The sequence below is a fragment of the Pezoporus occidentalis genome, unplaced genomic scaffold, assembly GCF_034315485.1.
Source record: "Pezoporus occidentalis ecotype Australia unplaced genomic scaffold, CSIRO_AGI_Poc_V1 ctg226, whole genome shotgun sequence".
In the NCBI taxonomy this organism is placed as follows: Eukaryota; Metazoa; Chordata; class Aves; order Psittaciformes; family Psittacidae; genus Pezoporus; species Pezoporus occidentalis.
The window spans coordinates 1,838,182-1,856,071 of record NW_026914138.1 but is presented as its reverse complement, the minus strand read 5'-3'; the positions used below and the strand labels follow the sequence as shown (position 1 = coordinate 1,856,071).

General features: G+C 56.0%; 1 protein-coding gene across 1 annotated transcript; it reads left to right on the top strand.

Annotated features, from left to right (window-relative positions):
* The first annotated feature begins 58 nt into the window (after positions 1-58).
* Positions 59-11,284, top strand: SFRP1 (secreted frizzled related protein 1). The gene is made up of 3 exons (XM_062621052.1): positions 59-634; positions 4,486-4,563; positions 10,396-11,284. Exons 1-3 carry the CDS (start codon positions 109-111, stop codon positions 10,716-10,718), a joined length of 927 nt encoding a protein of 308 aa, XP_062477036.1. The 5' UTR covers positions 59-108; the 3' UTR covers positions 10,719-11,284.
* Positions 11,285-17,890: the final 6,606 nt, after the last annotated feature.

Sequence of the window (17,890 nt, the reverse complement as noted above, 5' to 3'; positions counted from 1 at the left end):
TCCGAACGGGTACGGGGAGGGAGGGAGGGAGGGGGGGGGGGTCCCGGGCAGGGCGCAGCGGAGGGGCCCCGGCAGCGGGCGGCGCCGTCGGGGTTTACCGTGGCGGCGATGGGCAGCGTGCGGGGCGCCGCGCTGCGGGCGCTGGTGTCGGTGGCCGCCGGGCTGGTGGCGTGCGGCGGGGGGAGCGAGTACGACTATGTCAGCTACCAGTCCGACCTGGGCCCCTACCCCGGCGGGCGGTTCTATGCCAAGCCCCACCAGTGCGTGGCCATCCCCGCGGACCTGCGGCTGTGCCACAGCGTGGGCTACGATAAGATGGTGCTGCCCAACCTGCTGGACCACGAGACCATGGCCGAGGTGAAGCATCAGGCGAGCAGCTGGGTGCCGCTGCTCAATAAGAACTGCCACATGGGCACCCAGGTCTTCCTCTGCTCCCTTTTTGCCCCCGTCTGCCTGGACCGGCCGGTGTACCCGTGCCGCTGGCTCTGCGAGGCCGTGCGTGACTCCTGCGAGCCCGTCATGCAGTTCTTTGGCTTCTTCTGGCCCGAGATGCTCAAGTGTGACCAGTTCCCCCAGGATGACGTCTGCATTGCCATGACAGCCCCCAATGCCACCGAGGTCTCCAGGCCCAAAGGTAAGGTGTGAGCGGGGCTGCAGCCCTGCTCCTGGTGCTTGTCTCTGGGTGGATGGGGCAAGTGCTGGTCCAGGAGGGGCTGTGCGGGACTAAAAGGGTCTTGGGGCAGGAGGAGACTCACTTGAACTCTGGTCCTGCAGCCCATGAGGAAGGAGGGCAGGATCCCTCTATCCCAGAGCCAGGCCCTGCGGCAGATGGTGCAGGGGCACGGGGGGTTTGTGGCTGCTCTGGTCCCCATGATGGACCAGGGCTCTGACCCTCCATCCTCAGGTGCTGCTCTGCCCTGGCAGTGGTTTCTCTCCCGAGCTGGACTCCTGCTGTTGTTGGCAGCACAAGGATGTGCGATGTGTCTCCCTTGCCCCAAAAACACTGCCTGACCAGGGTCAGTAGTGACAGTAACACCGGCACAGTGTTGAGCGATCCCTGCTTCCTGAGCAGCCCTGGGGCGAGAGAAGAAGGGGCTGGGGAAAGGGGACGTGGTTCTTGTTTGCTGCCATGTGCGTGGCAGGGCTGTTGAGTGCCAGCCTGCCTTGTTTGTGCGAGTTGCAATGAGTGCAGCTTGCTGCTCAAAACTCACAGTAACTGATTATCCCGGTGCCGCTCCGGCATTCCGCATCGGAGCGCTCAGGGAGGGATGTTTGCAGAGAGCGATGCTTCCCCGTGTCCGGAGCCCCATTGGAAGGGATGGGCATTCCTGGTTTCACTTGCAGGGGATGGAGGGGGGGACCCACTCATGGGGCTGAGCACCTCCTGTGGCTTCTGTGCTGTGTTTGGAGCTCATCTGGAGGGGAGGTGGCCCTTTGCAGTGACCACTTGTGTGCAGTTACCATCCCAGACAAAGGCTTCACGTTGGGCTGGGCTGGGAGCGCTCCCGCAGCCTGCAGGGGTTATCCTGCTCATCCCAGCGGGACTCATCCTTCAGAGTCATGGAACAGAAGGGGAGCAACCTGTTGTGTCTCGACAGGGGCATGTGGAGGCAAGGGGGTGAGATGCGTGTGCCCGTGCTGGGGCTGAGGTTTGGCTGCTCCCTTTGGATCCATCCTCTCCCCCCGGCGGCACCCACGCTGGCCTCCTTGCCATGGCTTGTGCTCGCTAACGCCATGGCTGGAGGAAGCTCTTTGTTTTCCAGGAAGGCTCTAAATTCATCTGTCCCGTGTGAACCTAGACCCTTGGTCAAGACCACAGCCGTGTCCTGTGCTGCGGGTGCAAAGGTCACTTCTATTCCCTAGGGCTTGCAGCCAAGCTGCTCCTTGGGCAGCCAGATCTGAGCTTGCTGAAGAGCTGCCCCCCTTCCAAGGTCCAAAACAGTGTCTGAGCTGTTTGCTGGTCGTTCATGTCTGCATTAATCACCCAAGACCTGGGAACAGGCTTCTAAATAAGCAGCATCTGCAAAGCTTTTCCTTGTGTGGTTTAACTTACTGATCACCTGTCTTGATGGCACCATTGAGGTGGGACGCTCAGGTGGGACCCCTTTGGTCTTGAGCACTGGGCTGTGTTTCCTGTTGATTCCAAGAGGGTCAGAACCCAGCAGTGTCCCCCCTTTTCTCTGGGCACTCGTAAGAACGAGCCCTTTCACTGTGTTTTCCCCCCCCATTAACACCTCGAAATTGGAATTTGTTCCTGCCTCTCAAAGAGCTGACCTGCAGAATTCCTTTCTCCTTAAGCACGAGGCGGTAAAGCCTGCAGGCCCGCAGGATGCATCAGGGGAGTTGCAGATTAATATAGTATTACACATTCCTTCCCCTGCCCCTGGAGTAAGCTGGCTCTAAAGCCAGGCAGTAGAAAACGGTCAGCAGGGAAGAAGCAGGCGAAGGCTGTGCTAGGAGTAGAGGTGTCACTGGCAGGAGGTGGCTGTGCTCCTGACCTTGGTGTGATGGGGTGTCCCATAGGAGGGAAGCGTTTCCCTTCCCCTTGGTGTGGGGCAGTGTCCCCGTGAGCCCTGCAGGCGCATCCCTGCCATGGCGAGCGCTGGGTACCATGGCAGCCCCCGGCCCAGCAGGGATGCAGCAGTGGGATGCGTGCGTGGCGGAGGCTGCTGCTGGGACATCCACAGGGAAGAGGTTTGTCCATGGGGAGCAGAGCTTTGGCAGGACGTGGCTGGCAGCCGTGTTTGTGGGAAGGGGAGGGATGCGCTGCCCTATGGGTGGCTGCTGGCCCTGCTGCAGCACGGTGGGATCCCGTGGTGCCAGAGCCCTCCTGAGGCTGCTGGAGCAAAGCCCGTGTTCCACCAGGGAACAATGACTCCGAGTTTCCAATTTATTCCCATTTCATTCCTTTGGTTGCCTGGAAAGCTCTTAGGGCGGGCGCAGCGCGTTGTCTGTCTGGCCCGTGTGGGCTCAGCCCCTGTCCTAATGCGCCCTTTGGCTGCTGAGGCACATGGAAGTGCTTTGCACAATGGGATGTGTGGGGATGAGCTGATGCTGGCAGGTACCTGTCTGTTCCTAAGGGTGGTCCCCAGCACGGTCCCTAACTCCTGGCACTGCAGCAGGCACTGTAGCATCCCCTCTCATCCAATGTGCAGCCTGGGAGGGAGGGGGAAGCATCCTGATGCTGATGTTAAAAATAGAGCGTTGGGGACGTCATCACATCCCCGAAGTCTGGCTCCTGCCTCTGTCTCTCTGGGTTGGGACGCGTGAACGTGACATTAGGGTCGTGGAAAAGGCATTTCCCCCGGAGACAGGCGGCTCTTAGGGATGGAGGCACCAGCTTTTGGGGCCTGCAGACACTGGGGCTATTGGAGGGCCGGTTGCTCTGCATGTGTGATTAATAAAGACGTGGTGCATGACCCCAGGAATTAGCATTTGGCACAGGACCCGTTGGGAGGGAGGCAAGAGGGGAAGAACAAGCCACAGAAAACAAATGTCTCGCCTGAAACCCCGGGGGGCAGCTGTGGCTGGGGAGGCTCTGCTCTGTAGGTGGCATGGGTCGTGGCTCGGCACCCTCCCTCTGGGAGAGCTCTCCGGTGTCTGGTCCAGCAGCGCTGTGGGTTCTGCTGGATGGGGTGAGCGCTCCGTCTGCACGCAGGGACCTGCAGATGTTTCAGCCCCAAGAATAACTCCCTTGTGTGGGAATGAGCCCTCGTCCTGCTGGACCAGGAGCAGCATCTCCCTGGCTCAGCCAACTCAGCCTCACAGATCCGTGCCTCTGGGTGGTCTCTGCTCCACTTGGAGATGGGAGCTTGGAAACGGATCTCAGTGTCTGGGTGATGTGATCCCAATGAAACCTCCTGGGCTGGAAACCATCATCCCAAGGGGATGATGTGGAGGCTCTGCTCCTCTGGAGCCATGGGGCTGTAGGGTGTAGCCGGGCTCAAAACACAAACAGGAAGATGTCTGCTCACGGGGTTGTGCTGGAGGCGCTTCTAAAGCAGGGCGTGAGAGCTGTGGGTCCATCACCAACCAGTGCTGCTCTATGGGCTTGCCATGTGGCAGTCCCCAGCACTAAGGGGGAGCCAATCCTGACCTCCCTGCCCGGCTCTGGGGCAGCCCCTCAGCACGAGGGCACCATCCTGCTGCCGGGCAGGGCTTGGGCACTGTGTGCCTGCTTGGCACAGTGCAAGGAGGGAGCGTGAGCGGGCTGTGGGCCATGCCCCATGGCGAGCGGCTGCCCTCAGCCGAGTGCCTGGCCCTCAACACCCCTCTCCTTGCCAGCCCTGCCCTCGCTCTTGGCACTGCCTGTGCCTGGCCATGGCGATGCTGGAAAGGGGCTGGCAGGAGGCTCTCCTGACCCTCAGCAGGGTGCTGCTCTATGGGGCTGGCACCCCACGGCAGGCTGGAGGGCAGCGGTATCGCAGCACGGTGCAGCCGGTCCCTTGAGCCAGCTCCTCACCACCTCTGCTCTCCTCTTGCCAGGAACGACCGTGTGTCCCCCTTGTGACAACGAGATGAAGTCGGAGGCCATCGTGGAGCATCTGTGTGCCAGCGAGTTCGGTAAGGAGGGATGCTGGGGGCACCGGAGGGATGCTGCGGCTGGGTGCTGGACCGCTGTGTCCCTGCTTGTTGGGACCAGCGATGTGGCCATGCCTGCAGGCAGCACTGTCCTTCCCCGAGGCCAGCGTGCCTCTAGATGTCAGTGTCGGCGCGCATCAGTGGCGGATGGGACAGGGCTGGACACGTCCAGGATGTGTCCGGCTCCTGCAGCCCAGTGCACCCAGGGATGGGGACAGTGGGGCCCGGTGCTTGTGCTCCTCCATCACCCACCTGCAGTGCTGAGCATCCCACCCTGTCCCAGTGTGGGGTCATGCGCTGATGCAGGGATGCTGTGGGGCGCCTGCTGCAAGCAGGGAACTGAGTGGTGTGGGTCTGGGGATGGGGCAGAAGCAGCAGTGCCTGTTCTTTGGTGGGCTCAGTGGGGTTTGTAACGTAACCCTGCTGCTATATGCTTGCAGGAGTGATGGGTAGCATGGGCTCTCATTCTGCTTGCTTGGAGGGGTAAAGCAGCTTCCTCCAGGCTGTTACGGCTCGGTTTCTCTTTATCCAATGTCAAACCTAGGTGTAAAACACCCTAAGCCACGCTTAAAGAACGCAGAGCTACTCGAAAGCTGTGTCTTAAGCGTGTTGTGAGAGTGAGTCAGACAGTTGTAGGTAAACAGAACTGCAGATAAAAGCAAAAGCATCGCAGGGACAATGGTTGGCTTTCTGAGATCAAACCCAGAATGAGCTGGTTTTGACATCCTTTCTGGGCTATGTAGCTTTCCCGGAAGGTTGTTAAAGGCATATTGAACAAGGTGTGCATTCCTTGGGGATTAGCACTTGGATATGCCCTGCGCCGGAGCGCGCTGTGCAGACCCAAACGTGCTCTGCGGGCCGGCGCGTTCCCCTCGCTGCTGGAAATGAAGTCTGCTCTCCTGCGGGTTTGGAATGCCGGGAGCCCCGAGTTCAGCCGGGGCTTTTCCTAACAGAGCAAAGCATCGACGGGAACACCCATGTAAGAGCTCCCAGGAATGTGCTGGGTGATGGATGCGTGAGCTCGGTGGCTGGGAATGGGGTTTGCTTTTCACCCCACCGTGGGGCTGAGCAGGAGATGGGGGGAACAGGAGCTGCCCCATTGCATCCCTGGGGAGAGACTGGAGGCAGCTCCGTGCTCCTGGATGGGGTCCCCAGCAGACCTGGGGTCCTCCGCTGCTGATGGGTCACTGCCGTACCTGGTGCCTCCCCACACAAGGAGCAAGCTGAGGTGGTGCCCCACTGTTGGGCAAGTGCAATACGAGTTCAACCCCATGCTTGGCATCAGCCTCTGCTGCTAAATACCCTCCTCGAGCTTCGGGCCAGTTACACAACAGGGAACAGGGGCCAAACCAGAGGAATTCATGGCCTCGGAGATGCTGAATTGCCCACAGAGCGTGTTGGTTATGGGGAAACATTGTGGTGACAGCATCCAGAGGATGGAAACGTTTCTTGGCAAGCAGTGGGCAGATATAGGGTTACCGGGTACCAGGAGCAGCAAATAGAGGGGAGAGCGCTTGCTCTGCCTTCACGATGGAAGACTTGGTTGTGGCTTGGATATGCTGTTGTCACCCGGCTCCTCCCTGCCACCAGACCTGCTCGCGTGGGTTTTCACTGATGGAGGTTTCATTGCATTCCTCCTTCTGTCACTGTGGTTTTCCTCCCATCCAGGAGGGTCCTGGGTGTGGGTAGAGCTGCCTCCAGATGTGCGCAGCTGGAGCAAGTGAGGAGATGTGCTGCAGGTCCCCTGTGAGGGAAGGCAGTGCAGGATGCTCCTGGGGATGCCCCAGCATTGACTTCAGGATGCAAAGCCCAGTGCGTGGCCCTCGGATCTTTGTTTAGTCGCTGTCATGGGGTGATTTCTCACTGAGAGCTGTTTATCTGGCACTAGAATAAACTGAGATTTCTCCTGCTCATCCTCCACCAAGGCAAACGCTGGCAGTTGACAGGTTACAGACCCTCACCAGAGCCAGACGTGTACAGTAAATGTTTAAACTAACGTGTGCTGCGCTGGTCCCTGCAGCGGTGTTATTGTGGGGTTGCACTTCTATCCCAGTTACAGATGGGACACGAGGAGCACTTTGTCCACCATGGGTCTACCAGGGTGAGAGGTGGCTGTGTAACAGCCCTGGGAGGGATGCTGGTCTGGAGGACAGCGAAGGAAGAAAGCATCCAGCTGTGAGCATAGGGAGACTGGGAGGAAAAGGGAGCAGGACAGAGCCTTGGATGAGCTGCTGGGGCAGCATCCTCACAGTAAAGAGCTTATCTCCAACCTGAACTCCCCCTGTTTCAGTCTGAACCCATCACCCCTTGTCCTATCTCTCCAGTCCCTGATGAAGAGCCCATCCCCAGCATCCTTGTAGCCCCCTTCAGACACTGGAAGGACCAGTTTGGGGGCACTGGGCTAACTGGAGCTGACCTTTTGGTGCAGCCCGGGGGGGATGCAGGCTGAAGATGCGATCGCCCTCCCATGCCCCGCATCCCCCAGCCTCCGTGTGCTGCAGCCAGGGCTTGTTCCTCCCTCCTTGTGCTGGGCTGGCCCTGGCTTCATTCCTCTCTCTGTTTCTCTTAGTGATGTTATTTATTGTTTCTGCCCTTTCTCTGGGGTCCGGGGGGGATCCTGCTCGAGGGCTCTCGCTGCACGGGGGACTGCAGTGCAATCAATACACGCTGTTTGTTTTTCCCCCTGACTGACAGCTCCTTGCCTGCAGCCTTCTCCCCTTACAGCCCTAATGTGTCTTCTGGCAGGTTTCCTCCTTCTGAGTGATTTCTAAAGGAAGGAGCAGCGAGGCTGAAGGAGCAGCAGAGCTTTCCCTTCTCTCGTCTTCCCTCCCCTGCCCCTGAGGTGCTGGAATGGGGCCCCTGCCTATGCAGGCAGGAGAGCAGCAGCAGGGATGATCCCAGGCTGCAGCGTGATAATGAAGAGGGGCTGGTGCCTGCAATGGCAATGAGTGGGGTGCCTCGGTACAGGGCATCCCTTGGGGGTGTGGAGTGCTGGGGTTGGGGTCGGCAGCACTCACCCAGTGTGCCCGGTTTGCCTGGGATTCCTCTTTCCCCACGCTGGGAAGCGGGAGCCGGAGGGAGGTTGATAGGAATTGTTCCAAGTGAGGAAACACGAGTTGTGCTTTGTCAGGCTGGACCCCAACCAAAGCTCTGCGGGGCCTTTGGTGCTGCTGTTGCCAAGAGTAATTTGAGTCCGAGCGAGCAAACACTTTCATACACACAGACTTGTATTAGCAGGGATAAAAAGGGACATTTTTATACCTCCAGTGCTCCCTGTTCTCTCTGCATTAGGGATAACAGAGCTCTGGTACCATCTCATAGGAGCTGTTTGTCACTGGGGCCCCGTTCCTGGCTTGGTCTAAGGGGGGGTGCATCCCTGCCAGCGGGAGCTGTGGCTGGTGATGGGGCAGCCACCCCTGGAATCAGAATCAACCAGATTGATAACAACCTTTAAGGTCATCACCTTCTCTTGTCCATCTGAACCCCTCAGGTCCCTCAGCCGTTCCCCATCACACTTGTGCTCCAGGCCCTGCACCAGCTCCATTGCCCCTCTCTGGCCCCGCTCCAGCACCTCAATGTCTTGCAGCTGGTATCCATGGCTGAGGATTGAATCTGTGCGAGCAAACGCATCCTGACCTCTCGGAGGCAATCCCTGCTCTTCTGCTCAGCACTGACCAGACCCGGTGTAGCCCAGGGCTGGGGCTCGCCAGGAGGAAGCTGTTTGCTTTGGCAGCTCCCTTGCATCCTGGAGCCAGGTCTGGATCCATCCTGCCTGAGCCTTCCCCACTGCTGGCTGCGGTGTTCCCAGGGCCGGGGGGATGCCAGGCGAGGCGCATGATGCTCCCCACGCCAAGCCCTTTGTGCCTTAGGGAGCCAAGGGGCTGCCTCCCGCTGCCGTGGTGGATGAGCTCCTGAGCTGGGTGTGCAGGGAATGAACGTGCCCTCGGGCTGATGGGCAGGAGGATGCCAGAGCTGCGGGTCCAGCCCTGCTGCACTGACTGTTGTGCCCATAAAGCTTGGGGAATGTGGCCTGAATAGCGGGGCCGGGAGCCAGGTCACTGGCAATGGGTGAGAGCTGAGCAGTGGTTATCATGCCCTTGTTCTGGCTTGTGTGACTGCTTAGTCCCCAGCAAAACCTGGTATTCCTTGAGCCAGGCTGACTTTTACCTGGGTGGTTGTGCAAACTCCCTCTGTTATCATAGCATCACAGAATGGTTTGGGTTGGGAAGGACATTATGGGCATCCCTGGCTTGTGCACAGGGAACAGCTCCTGCAGCATAGGGCCCTCTTTGTCCCCCATAGGCTGTGGTACTTGGAGCTGAGCGGTTTCTCCTTTGCCAGATTGTTTTCTTCCTTTAGTAGCAAGGATCTAAACTTGCAGTGATCAGAGCAGAGCAATTTGCAAACGAGCCAGTTTGGAAGGGTCCCTTATGAATGGTATTAAACCATTCCTCCTGCTCTGGCAACCGCTGTGCTTGGAGTCAGAAAGGAGAAAGAAATGGAGGTTCACATTGCAGGATGCTGCTGCTGCTGCTGCTGCCCAATGAATGTCACGGAGCTTAGAGCTGCCTGAAAACGACTTGCTTCATTTTCCAGCTCTGTTGCAAACTGATCTGGTTCAGTGTCTTTAGCTCCTTAAAGCTGGAGTCCTTTCCGCTCCTTAAACACCCTCAATTTGGGAAACAGATGCAGTGAAAGCTTCGCTCAGGTTTCCAGCCCTGGACTGTTTTCTTGTGCAGGAGCAGCACAACACGAGAGGGCTCTTGGCAAGCACAAGCAGGTGCTTTTGGCACACGGGCAGGTAAATCCCATTGCTCCATGGCCGAGGGCAGGAGGGTGATCCTGCTGCCTTAGGGCTGTCACTGTGCTGTCATTCCTGTCTGGAACGGTGAGCAGAGCTGCTGCCCAGAGAGCAATGTGCGTTCATTGCTCCCAGTTCCAGCAGAACAAGACTTCAAGGAACGATGCTGCAGGGACCAATCTCCCTGCCAGAGCCACAGGATGCCGCCCATTGTCTGCTGCACAGGCTCTGAGAGGCAGATGAGAGGGGACAGCAGACAATTCATCACCTCTCCGAGCGCTATTCATCCGCAGCTATGAAGTGAACTCCCGGATGATGGAAATATGTTAGTAATTTTTTGGCCACATGTGCTTCTCCCCAAACCCGAGGCAGAGCCAAATGGCGCAGAAGCGATGCTCTAATGCACAACACATTTTCATCGTTTCTCCCATGTACCCTGAATTCCTCTTCATGGTCATGGCTGAAGGAACAGCGGGATTTGAGTGGAATTAACTGGGGGAAAACGCTGAAACCCAAAGAGGAAAGTATTTTTCCATGGAGGATGTAGGTGGAAGGGGCAGGCACGTGGCTGCCTCCGCACTGCTCTTTGCTGGGGCTTCTCTGCTCCGGTGTGGAGATGTTTGCTGCTTGGAAACCTGTTCCACAGCCACCCAAGGGCTGGGAGTGACTGCACACAGATGCTTGAGAGGCCAGGTTGACCTTTTAAATGGCCCTTTCAAGAGTCTCCATGCGTAAAGAACAGGGAAATCACCTTGTTTACTCAGCTTTTTGCTAGCAAAGAGCATGTCCCTGCTTGAGCAAGTCTCCCTCTCAAATAAAAAGCCCTTGGCGTGCTCTGGGGAAGGGAAAGGGGAAGGGCCATCGGTGTTTTACCTGGCCATGGGGATGGCTCCATTTGTGGCCAGCAGGTCAAACCATCACTGGGAGAGGGAAGCAGGGGGATGCAGAGGCTTTGTGCCAGTCAACTGCTCAGGAGTCATTGGTTTTCCCCTTCTCTCTGGCTTCTTTTCCAGCTCTGAAGATGACCATAAAGGAAGTGAAGAAGGAGAACGGGGACAAGATGATCGTCCCGCGCAAGAGGAAGGCGCTGAAGCTGGGCCCCATCCGGAAGAAGAACCTGAAGAAGCTGGTGCTGTACCTGAAGAACGGGGCTGACTGTCCCTGCCATCAACTGGACAACCTCGGCCACTACTTCCTCATCATGGGCCGCCAGGTGAAGACCCAGTACCTGCTGACGGCCATCTACAAGTGGGACAAGAAGAACAAGGAGTTCAAGAAGTTCATGAAGAAGATGAAGTCTCCCGATTGCCCGACGTTTCCGTCTGTCTTCAAGTGATGGGCAATGGGGGAGCCGCTGCCTGGACCTGGCCGAGCCCTCCTGCTCCCTCCTTATGCTCCTTGGAGCTTCCCTTGCTGACCCCAGGCTCCCACCTCCGTGAGCGTGACGTGCACCAGGCGCGGTTCACGCCTGCAGCATCCAGCATCCCGCTGCTGTGCGGATGCGTCCGTTCGTTTAAGCAGCAGCTACCAGGTAAAGAGGGCAAGCAGAGCGGGGCCAGGTTATGTCAGGAGGTGACACGCTTGCAGAAAGGACCCTCGTGACTGTCTTTGTGGCTGCAGGACCGCCCTAAAGTAACTCCTGTTCGAACCGGAGCCTCCCGATTATCCTCACGATTAAAGTTAATAGTGGACAACCTGTTACGACCTCTGATAAAACCTCCTCGTAGCTAATTGTCCTCACTGTAAAAAAGCCCCATTGTAGTCTAAACCTGCTTAGTTTAAGCCTTAACCCTGGGGTCCTTGTGATGCCTTGATAGAGCTGGACTGGGGAGCCCCCCCCTCCGACGAGCATCTCTTGTGATGTGCCTGTGCTGGCCTCCGCACCCGGCCGAGCCTGGCACCGTGCTGATGGAGCTCAGCATCCCCACATCACCTTCCATGGCACGTGTGGCCAAGGAGAGCTCGTGTCACTCCCCGACTTCACCACTGATGCTTTCCTAGTTTCTTCAGGCTGCTGGCAAAACACCAGGTTGCAGAAGGAGCAGGGCTTGTCCCTATGGAGCGCCATGGGAAACGCATCATCTCCATCTTTACCTCTTTGCAGTTGCTGTGGGAGCTCTCAGTTTCCAGGTTTTTTATCTGTTTGATGTCTGACAGCTCGGCTTTGTGTCGTTCTGGGTTTGGGTTTTTTTCCCCCCCCCTAATCAAAATGTCATGTTAGCATGAGGTCAAAGAGTTTATGAAAGACAAGGAATATTGGATCCAAATGATTACATTTATCGACCAAGCTGAAATTCATTATTCTGTTAATTGGACCAGTTCTCTTTTCCATAGACCCCTCTTGCTCCACATTAATTTTACTGTCCTCCTTCCATTCACTGTTCTCATCAATCACAATTGCTCTTTAAGGGAACGAATCTCTTGCCATCTGAGATAGTCCTATTGTATTGCAGTTAAGTGAAATAACAAACCCTCATTTTGGAGGTTTCAACCCGCCCCACTCAAAGCTGGTGAATCAATTGTTCCTTAGCTGGGGCGTGCTGTTTGTTCCCCACGTGGGGATAGTCCCCATGTGGGAATAAACAGAGCCGTGGAGTCAATGATAGAAGGATTCCATGAAGGAGCCAAGTGTATTGCGGAGCTGTGTTTCACAGCGAGCAGAGATGGATTTAGGACGTGAGCTCTGTCGAAGGTCCCCTTAGGCCACCACTTGTAGTAGCGTTGTTTGATGCAAATTAATCATTGTAGATAACTTGCTTTATCAGTGAATTAAAGAAAGAAACCGTGGGCTTCCACATCACAGATTGATGAGGTGCAGTCATCACAGCTGAAGAGGAACTGGGTGTGAATGAGGGATGCTTAACCCTTCCCTTGTGCTGGGGCTGCTGGTGGGTGTCCTCTTGGCCACCTCTGGCAACCTGCTGTTGATTCACTGCGTTGAAAACACACACTTCAGCAGGAAGCAGCCAACCAAAGACCAAAGCACGTCCCATGCACGTGGAGCCCCTTCCAGCCTATGCCGAGCCTTGGATGCAGCAGTGGGTGAAGTGATGGTGCCGTGGCCTCTGGCACAGAGCATGGAAGGATTGGGTGGGAGTTTCTTAATGCCACTGGTGCTTTCCTCTGCACAAGCAGGTCAGAAGCAATCAGTTCCTTCAAATGCCCCTCTCGCCGTGTGTGTTTGCCTTTGAGAAACCAATTGGAGCTGCTGGGGAGGTTGGGATGTGGTATTCCAGACACAGGGATACCTGGAAAGTGATTTTACCGTTCTCTTGACAAATTGCTCCATAACTTGGCAACTGCATTGGGTCAACCAGGCATTGCTCCCCTTCCCTCCAGGCTCTTTTGGTACATAGAGGCTTATGGTATCAATAGGAGCACTAAAAGGAGAGTGTTTCATGTACCATTGTGGTGTAAGCCCTTCTGGTGCCTTTACAGTCTTTTGATGTACCTTTAAATAGTTCATTTAGAGAAGTGTGGCAGATGAGCAGGCAAAACCTGGTGGTTATTGAGTTCACAGGAGTCCATAAACCCCGTGGTGATGGACAGTGCTGTGGGTACCCTCCTGGTGCGCAGACAACGGGTGATGCTGCCAAAGCCCCTGAGCCAGAAACAGCATCCTGTGTATACCTGTGTGTCCATGCAGCTGAGACCTTCTGGACATGGGGAAGGGAAGATGCTTTCTGTTGTCTGAGCCTCCAGCTCCCCCGTGGTCCATCCTTGCTGTGGGAGCCAGGGCCAGGAGGTGTTTGCCATGCAGCATCGTGCCTCTGAAGAGGTCTGGGGGATGCGAGAGCCATGCAGGCATCTTGTGCAGGGCTGGGATCAAGGGGAGCCCCATGGCTCAGAGCTGTGTTACCATGGGGTAACACCGTGTTCTGCCACTGCTGTGGTGCAGGGTGCTTTGCTTTGGTTGCATCCCACAGGGAGGCAGGCGCTTGGGTGAGGTGATGGGGAGGGACTGACAGCGCAGGGGTGCTGGGGAGACCAATGTATGGGACATCAGCAGAGGCAGCAGGGGAACAGGCTCGTGTGGCCGTGGGCAGCATCCCTGCTCCCATAACATGGCCAGTCCCTACACATGCCCATTGGGAATAAAAGGGGTGAGGGGCTGGATGTGCTTGGCAGAGCTCTGCTCAGATTTAAGGGCTTTGCTTGCCTCATCTCTGTCAGAGATGTGAGACCAGCTCAAGGTGCATACAAACTATCTCTTGAAGGGCAAATACTCGAAATAGGATCGTGATGGAGCATGTGGAAGCTGGTAAGGAGCAGACATGAAGTGCCTCAGTGCAGGCACAAGCGTGTGAGCAGAGCAAGAAGATCTTGGTGTCCTGGGAACCTCTTGCACGAGCGCAACGCCTGCTGCATCAGAGCACTGCTTGCCTTTCTCACAGTGTATTTAGATGAAGAAATCTGTACTTGATTGCTCTACTTTGTTTTAAACTTGTGGTTGATATAAACACATTATGGCTTCTGTTTTCTCTCTCCTGTGATTGGAACAAGAAACCCCTCAATAAAATGCCTTTTTTTTCTTTGAGACTTGTTTTTATTGTTCTCTTCTCAGCATCGATTGCGTTACTCATCCCATGTGGTGCTGACATCCAGGGCCCCAGTGCATCGCCTCCTTGTGAGCATCTTCCCCCTGCTGCCTAGCAAGGGATGATGTAAAGGTTTAAGTATTAGTTCCACAATGTTGGAGATAGAAAGGTCTACTGACAAATTACTACTGCTTGATTACACCAGTTTATCTACATAGTTGTTCCCCACTCTCCCTGTTGTACACCAAGCAGCTGAAGCTCGTTTTCGCTTACACTGATGCAAAGATGGGAAAGCAGCAAAGACCCTGCAGCAGGCAGTACTGTCTGCAGGGATTGCCTTCCTCCCATCTCCGGGGTGCAAGGAGAGGAGCTGCCTGGATCACTGCCCTCTTTGGCCTGGCTTCAGCCCCCAGGTTATCTTCATCCAAGTCATTTACCCACCCACGTAGATGTGCCAAGTGATGAGTGGATGGCCAAGGGGTGGGAATGGCCCCAGGTGAGGTTTGATAACCAGCGGGCTCTTCCTGCAGTGCTTTTGGCCACAGACCCTGGCTGCAGCAGCATCCTCACTGCAGGTAAGGTCAGAGCTGCTGCTCCCAGCTCAGAGTTGGTGTCTGGGGTAGCTTGATGTTGGGGCGAAGGCTGGCTCTTTGCATTGTGCTTAGCTGCTGGGTGTTGTGTAGTTACTAACCAAAGCATCAGGCAGGGCTGAAGAGATGCAGGGAGCTCCTCCATGTATGTACTGGACTCTTCCAAGCTCGGTTCCTTTATGGGCTTTTAGTAGCACCTGTCTAGAGCAGGGAACTGGCAACTGATGTGTTTTGAGGCCATGTAAAAAGCAAGACTTGCAGTCAGCTGCTGCAGGTGGGTGCTTCTGCTGTCCTTGTGTTTGTTGGGTTACTCTCTGATGAGACGAGTCCATTGAAGCCTGCAATGTGGGCACTGTGACCTGTGGGGAATGCTCGTGCAGGGCTTTCTAGAAGCCCAAAAGCATCCGAGGCTGCTTGAATCAGCCCCGTGCTTAGAAGAAATGACTGATGTTTGTGCGCTTTGTGGCTGTGCTTTACATCCAAAACCAGTTCAAATACTGATGGTTACAACGAGTTCTAGTTTAGGTTGCCAGCACTTGCAGAAGTGCTCAGTCTCAGCTGAGAAGCTTTGTTCTTGCTGGGAGATGACCTCCAGTCTTGCCTCACTGGGGACAGTTGGATGTTCAGAGGGACAGGAAAGTGTCACCAGTGGGATGTGAAGCTCGGATTGAACAGAGCTGGATGTGCCCCCTGCTTTGTGAGGGTCTGCTCTATGGGGGCTGAACTTGACGTGTTTATTGTGCCCCCCCTCCCGTGTGTGTGAATGCTCACAGGGACGTTGTGGCTGCACAAAGCACCGTGTGTGCTCGGGTCCTGCTCAACTGCTGGGTGCACAGAAATGCCTGGAGTTAGGGGGGAGCTTCAGCCCTTTGCTCCTCTGCAGCTGAAGCCTCAATGCACTTTGGTTTAGGCTCCCATACTGGCAATGGGATGCTCGGGTGGTGGGACTCCTGGGTGAGGGTTGCAGCAGCTATTCTGGAGCAATAGGTTGCTGTCAGCCTGGGCTTGTCTGGGGCATGAATTGTGTATGGAATAAAGCATCATCCTTTTGCGACTCCATTTACCCTCCCACTAACGTTCATCTTGTTGGCTCCAGCATCCCTGCTGTTGAGTACTGCCTGTTAATAGGGTTCCTGGCCTCTAGGTTGTAGTTGGGTTATAAACAAGCGTAGTTTTCTTTCATGCTATGCTAAAGTCATCTCCCATCCCTCAATTAATGTCTACGTTGCTCTGCTTTGAGCCTTGCTGGGAAGAGAGTCGAGCAATGAGGGAGGGTTTCTTCTCCTGGGGTAGAGCAGGTACCAGCTTGGTGATGGGGAGCTCTATTCATCCTGGGCAGGGCAAGGGGGTGATGCATGTCTGGAAGGGAAAAGGCCTCCTGCATTTACCTGCTCCTCTGTCGGCCACACAAAGCAGAGACTGGGAGAGATGTACAGAGCATCAACAGGAGACAATGTCCTGAGGTGATGAACAGAGCAGGAGGTGGGAGAGAACAGGGTTCCTTTCCTTTCAGTCCATTGTGGAAAGGAGATCCAGCAAGAAGAGGTGGATGCAGTGAGGCTGGGGGGGGCACAAGGATGTGGGAAATGGCTCCCTGCTCCCTCTGCTCCTGACAGGTCATGGATGAGGGGCCCCTATCCCAACCCCAGCCACAACTGGGGCTGGAAACAGCAGGACCTGGGAGCTGGAACTGGCTTCTCATCTGCTCACCAGGCAGACATGCACCGTTCTGTGCGAGTTCCCTGTTTAATCGGCTCTTCGGCATGCAGGTAACCCAATCCTGCAGCAATAACAGGGAAAATACCCCAAACCAAAGCTCCTTCCTTTGGCTGGCAGATGGAGCTGCACTGATGCTGCCCTGCACGGGGTACAGTGGGGCAGGAGGGGCTGGGGTGGACAACAAGCTCCACGGCTCAAGGGGCTGCTATGTGAACAGAGCAGAGGAGGCCTCTTATGTTCTCCAGAGCCCCCCCCAACACCAGTAGCATCGCCTGTTTCAGTGCCTGCTCCTGCGTTCTCACTGCAGCAAGCTGGGTGACCCTTAGAAAGGACACGTGCACACGTGTAATTAAAGCCAACCTCCAGCCCAAGGCTAGAGCTCTGTTTGGAAACCCTTGTTCCCTGACGCAGAGGCTCTTTCTTCCCTTGCCAGCCAAGCAATACCCAGCCAAACCCTGTGCATGCCACAGTGGAGAAAGGCCTCCATTAGATCAATGCTAGAGGGGGGGGAAAGGTCTTCCAGCGTCTTTACAAGTGGTTTAAGACCTCTGTTTTGCAAAGGAAAACATTGATTTATCACTATTTCTTCCCCAGCTGATTCCATCCAAGCCTCTGAGCGTGCTACCCCTTGGCTAAGCTGCTCCCCTCTGACAGTCCATAGGTATCCAAGCTTGAATGTCCAATGGGATGAGCTGCGTGGTTCCTATGCCCTTGTGAGGCTTCTGGTCCATACCGCAGGCAGAGGACGATGTGTGGGATCCAGGGGCTCTGTAGCATCCCTAAGCCACATCCCGGAGAGCTGCGATGGAGCAACCTGTCAGGGTGGCCGGCGGCTCCGTGGGAGCTTCCCAGCCTCTGGAAAATGAGGGCTTTGTTTCAAGAGCTTCCCATCGGAGGCTGGAATCTCCTCTGGACCGGCAGCCTGCCACAAGAATGCTGCCTGCGTGGCGGGAGCGGGGTCTGCTGCCATGGGATGTGCCAGAGACCACAGCACTGGGCTTGGCCCGGCCCCGTCTCCTCTCCGGTGATGGATGTGGCTCTGCTCGCAGCCTGCCAGCATCCCTGGAGCGAGCGGTCCGGTCCCGCTTCCTGCAGCCTGGAAAGTCACTGCTGGCGGTAGCGTTTCCCCTTTGGAGGGGGTTGCTAAGCCACTGCTCTACAGAGGAGGAGCAGGAGGGAAGCCAGGATGCGGCTGGAAGGAGCCGTACCTGGGAGCAGGATAACGTTCCCTGCAATGTGGGTGAGCAGCGAAGCGGCCACGTTGGGATCCGCGTCCTGAGTGATGTGCCCTGGCGCGGTGCGGAGCTTTCCTCTGAGCTCTGGTGTACACATCCAAGCTGATAGGGTTTCATGTGGCACTTGCCAAAGCAGATATTGATAGGGCACCTTTGCCATAACACAGGGTGTTCCACACGGGTCATAGCAAAGAGGTGATAAACTGAGAGGTGGATGTGTTGCTCACAAGAGGGTGCTCCCCGCTCCGAATCCATCACCAGGAGCCCTCAATGTGAAGGCTCCTCAGTGCATTTACTGAGGCTGTTCTGCTTTCCCTTTGGCTGTGTTACGCTGTTGGCAGCCTCAGTTCAGTGCCTCCCTCTGACTTTCTCCAACCTCTTGAGTTATTCATGTGGCCGAGGTTATTTTACGTGGATAAATTAATT